The 3,726-nt window shown below is 36.8% G+C and overlaps 1 protein-coding gene across 1 annotated transcript; it reads right to left on the bottom strand.

Moving 5' to 3' along the window:
- Window positions 1-538: 538 nt before the first annotated feature.
- On the bottom strand, window positions 539-3,481 carry LOC145822451 (uncharacterized). The gene is made up of 4 exons (XM_082919503.1): window positions 2,890-3,481; window positions 1,392-1,629; window positions 698-888; window positions 539-601 (listed from the first exon to the last, which is right to left on the bottom strand). Exons 1-4 carry the CDS (start codon window positions 3,085-3,087, stop codon window positions 539-541), a joined length of 690 nt encoding a protein of 229 aa, XP_082775629.1. The 5' UTR covers window positions 3,088-3,481.
- Window positions 3,482-3,726: the final 245 nt, after the last annotated feature.

Genomic DNA, 3,726 nt, shown 5'->3' on the forward strand with positions numbered 1-3,726 from the left:
ATGATTAATCAGATAGCGCTATTATTCAAAATTCAAATAGGCGCTATCATTCAATTTGAAATTCAAAATGAAGATGAAGCATTCCTATCACCTGATGGCCCTCCATAAATATGAGGACCATCACACAAGACGGGGGATCAGAAAATCAGAAGTGGAAAAGAAGAGAGAGAAAGAAATTGAGAGCTAAACAAATCGTTACAAGAAAGAAGAAGAGAAGCCTAGAGAACTCAAGAGCCTACGCTAATGGCGATAAATAGGTAAAGGGTTCCAAACCCAAACTGTATTTTGTATTCGAGGGTTCAAAACCCATAATAATCTCAATAAAATATTTCTTTTTTTTTTTAAATTGTCTTTTGTTGTTTATTTTGTTCTTCATTAATCGGAGGTTTCATTTGTATAAAATGTGTAATTAACGATCTGAAATACAGATCGGAAATAAGAACCTGCTATTCAAATAATCAACACTGTTTAGTCCAAAAAACTAAACAGTGAACATTTGTAACATAAAATTTAAAAATGTGTTGAAACACTTCATGTTTTAAAATTTGTGTCTACAAGCCTCGTTAGCAATTTTTTCCCAGTCAGTTGTCCCCTCTTGAATCTACACCCAAAATGTAGAGGAAAATAGCTATCTTGAAAGTATCTAGGGGCTTCCAAAATGACACACAATCATCGGTACTCCTTAAATAAATCATACCTTGCCAAGGAGGCAACCTTTGGGTGTTGGTAGGTTTGCCAATGGCCGCCAATGCAGAACTTCGCATAATTTCAGAGTTTGAAGTCCAGTTTCTTCAAGTTTTCTTTCCCTTTCATTCCATATGTTGAGGAGTTCCATTGAAGGTGCAGTTCCAATTACTCCAGGGTGAGTTAAGCCCAGAAATCGTACTCCTGTCCAGCAACATTAGTGCTTAAGTAGCATAAGAAAGAAACAGACAAATTTATGTTGTGTTTGAAAAAAAAGTAATTTTATTTCAGGGGACACCAGGGAAGTATATGTACACACCTAAGCACTGACATGGACATGTCGACGAGGAAAATTTTAAAAAATGTAGGACATGATTATATGATTATTATATTTCTTATATATGAATATTTAAATCAAAGATAATTTTTGAATTCTAGAGGATAATATGTATTAACTTACTGTTTTTATTTTATTATTGGATTCCAAGTTATGTTATTTGAACTTATATTGTGTTTCATGTATACGCGTTGAGAAGTGATTAATGAGTGTCGTGTTGTGTCAGTGCTTCTTAGGTTCATGATACAGCCTGACCCTATGGATGGAGCCTTGTACAGTAATCCCGACATCTCCCCCTACCCCCTCTAAACTGATGATGTTCTTTCGATGGCCAAAAAAAAAAAAGAAAAGTCCGGAACACAAAATTTACCTGGTATGTGAGGAGAATAAGCATATATTCCTTCAAAATACCAGATGGCTTTGGTTGCGCAGGGAAAATGGTCAGTGAGAAAACCGCCACCATTTTCTCTGTCTAATGTTGCTGTGAAACCCCATTCATCCCCAGGGAGAGGACCTAAGTTGCAGATTTCAACTACAAGAAGATCCCCTGGCTTTGCAGGATCCCCGTCGGCATCAAGAACTCGAATTGGCCCACTGAGGTAATGTACCTGTGCAAGTTGTATGTATATTTGATCATTGTTATTGATTTGAAAAAAACCAGATTCTATATATGTCTTCTCATCAGATCAATTTATCGGGTATATGGGATTGTAGAATATAGCTACTATATATATATGGTGAATTGTTGACTTTCTTATTCCTACTTGTTACTTAATGGTTTCATAATGGGTTAGTTGTATTGCTATGAAGTAGAGTGATCTATCTGATCTCTGGATATAAAGTAGATAAAGTTCTCTTGTTCATACTTACCCATGAGAGGTCTATGAATTTTATATCATTTGCAGAATCGTCATCGTTTATCATCCCTTCTGTTCAGTCCACCACCTCTACCTGGAAGACCTCACCGGTCTTGACCTCAGCAACCGATGGTATGTCAGGGTGCCAACGGTTGTGGAGAGGGTGCTTCTGTTCCCATGGCTTCTTCTTTAGGTCTATTGGTACTACTAGCCTTGGAGTTGGAGGAGCCATGGGGTGAACCAGTAGAGTGATATGGGCAAAGAGGTGTGGTCTTTGTTTGTTATGGACTTGGTGTGAAAACCGATTGGCATCCATAGAGGGAGGTTTGACTTGGGACAATTACTTGTTGACACATTGAGTGATTATTTTTCCAATGGTCCCCAACTACCTTCCGGTAATGCACAGGTTGATGATGATAAGAGTGATTATGTTTGCACAGACTTATTATATTTATTTTTAAAAAAATTGATTGATTTATTTTAAAAATCATAATTATCGTATATTGTTTGTAGACAAATATGATTATGATTAGCAAATTAATTAATTTTTTTTTTCCAGGAATAATTTGGATAGTGGACTTACAAATGAATCATAAATAGTTAAGTATTAATTTAACCTATAATTACTTATTAGATAATTCATCCCTACTTTTTTGTTGAGCCAGTCCAACTACTCAACCACCACTACCCTCCAACTGAAAAAAAACCACCACTACTCAACCTTACCTCAACTCATCAGTACATAGTTATATGATAATAATCATTTTTAATTATTTCAGAAGATATTATATATAACAACAACAAAACAATTTATTAATCAAACACTTTGTATCGCAATACATGTGCTATGTTTGAATTTTAGATTATGAACCAGTTCTCATTTATTTCATCATCCTTCATGGCTGTGTTCAAGGTTTGTGATTAATATGATTGTTTAATCTTGAGAAACTATCTTACTGGCTGTTTTTATAGATGTATTACTGGTAAGAGGAAATAAATGAAAGGACTTGCAATAGAGTGATCAGCATGCTTGATGTCTTCGGCAGAGTATTCCTTTGTAATCCTACCACCGCTGAAGTCCATCATCTCCACCCTGAAGACCTCTCCGACTGTAACCTCAGCAACGGGAGGTATATCGGGGTGCCACCTGTTGTGAAGAGGTAGCTTCTGTTCCCATGGCTTCTTCTTTAGGTCTATGGGAAAAACCATTCGCGGACCATGTTGGCCCACTAATTTCCAAAGCTGTAAAAATTAAAATTGTTTGATCTGGTTGAGGCCAAAGCAATGGCAGACCACTTTTATAGAGAGCAAAAGAATCCTTGGAGTGGCTGAAGTAGCCAAGCAGCTTTCGTTTTCAGGTGACAAGTTTGATAGCCATGAATGGCTAATTTGGCTCACCCACTAATTAAGTTTTTTTTGCCTTGGTGGATGGACCGCCATAGCTGATTGAACTCTTGGTAGGGCTAGCTTGTCCAAGGTTAAGTGGATGAGTGGACCCTTGCCCTTCAATGGAGCCCAGCTGAACCTATTTCTATAATATGAATCGTTCATGTTTTATAGTTTGCTTTTGATCATATTTGTTTTATATTTTTTATTCATAATGTGATAGGATTCATTTCATAAAGTGACACCGAGATGGGCTTCACTTACGAACACCAGAGGGATCCCTCGTCCTAATAGTGTGAGTAGAATAGTGAGCGTGATAAAGCACTCAAACAGCCTGACCCAAATCCAATTCAGAAGTAGAGCTCACCATCATTTCATTAAAGAATAATGCAGGGATGCTTATTATGCTAATTTACATTTTGGCAGCTGAGAATATTCTCTCTCAAAATCTCTATCCATCCA

This window comes from Camellia sinensis, chromosome 1 (assembly GCF_055761805.1).
Source record: "Camellia sinensis isolate YWXY chromosome 1, ASM5576180v1, whole genome shotgun sequence".
NCBI lineage: Eukaryota > Viridiplantae > Streptophyta > Magnoliopsida > Ericales > Theaceae > Camellia > Camellia sinensis.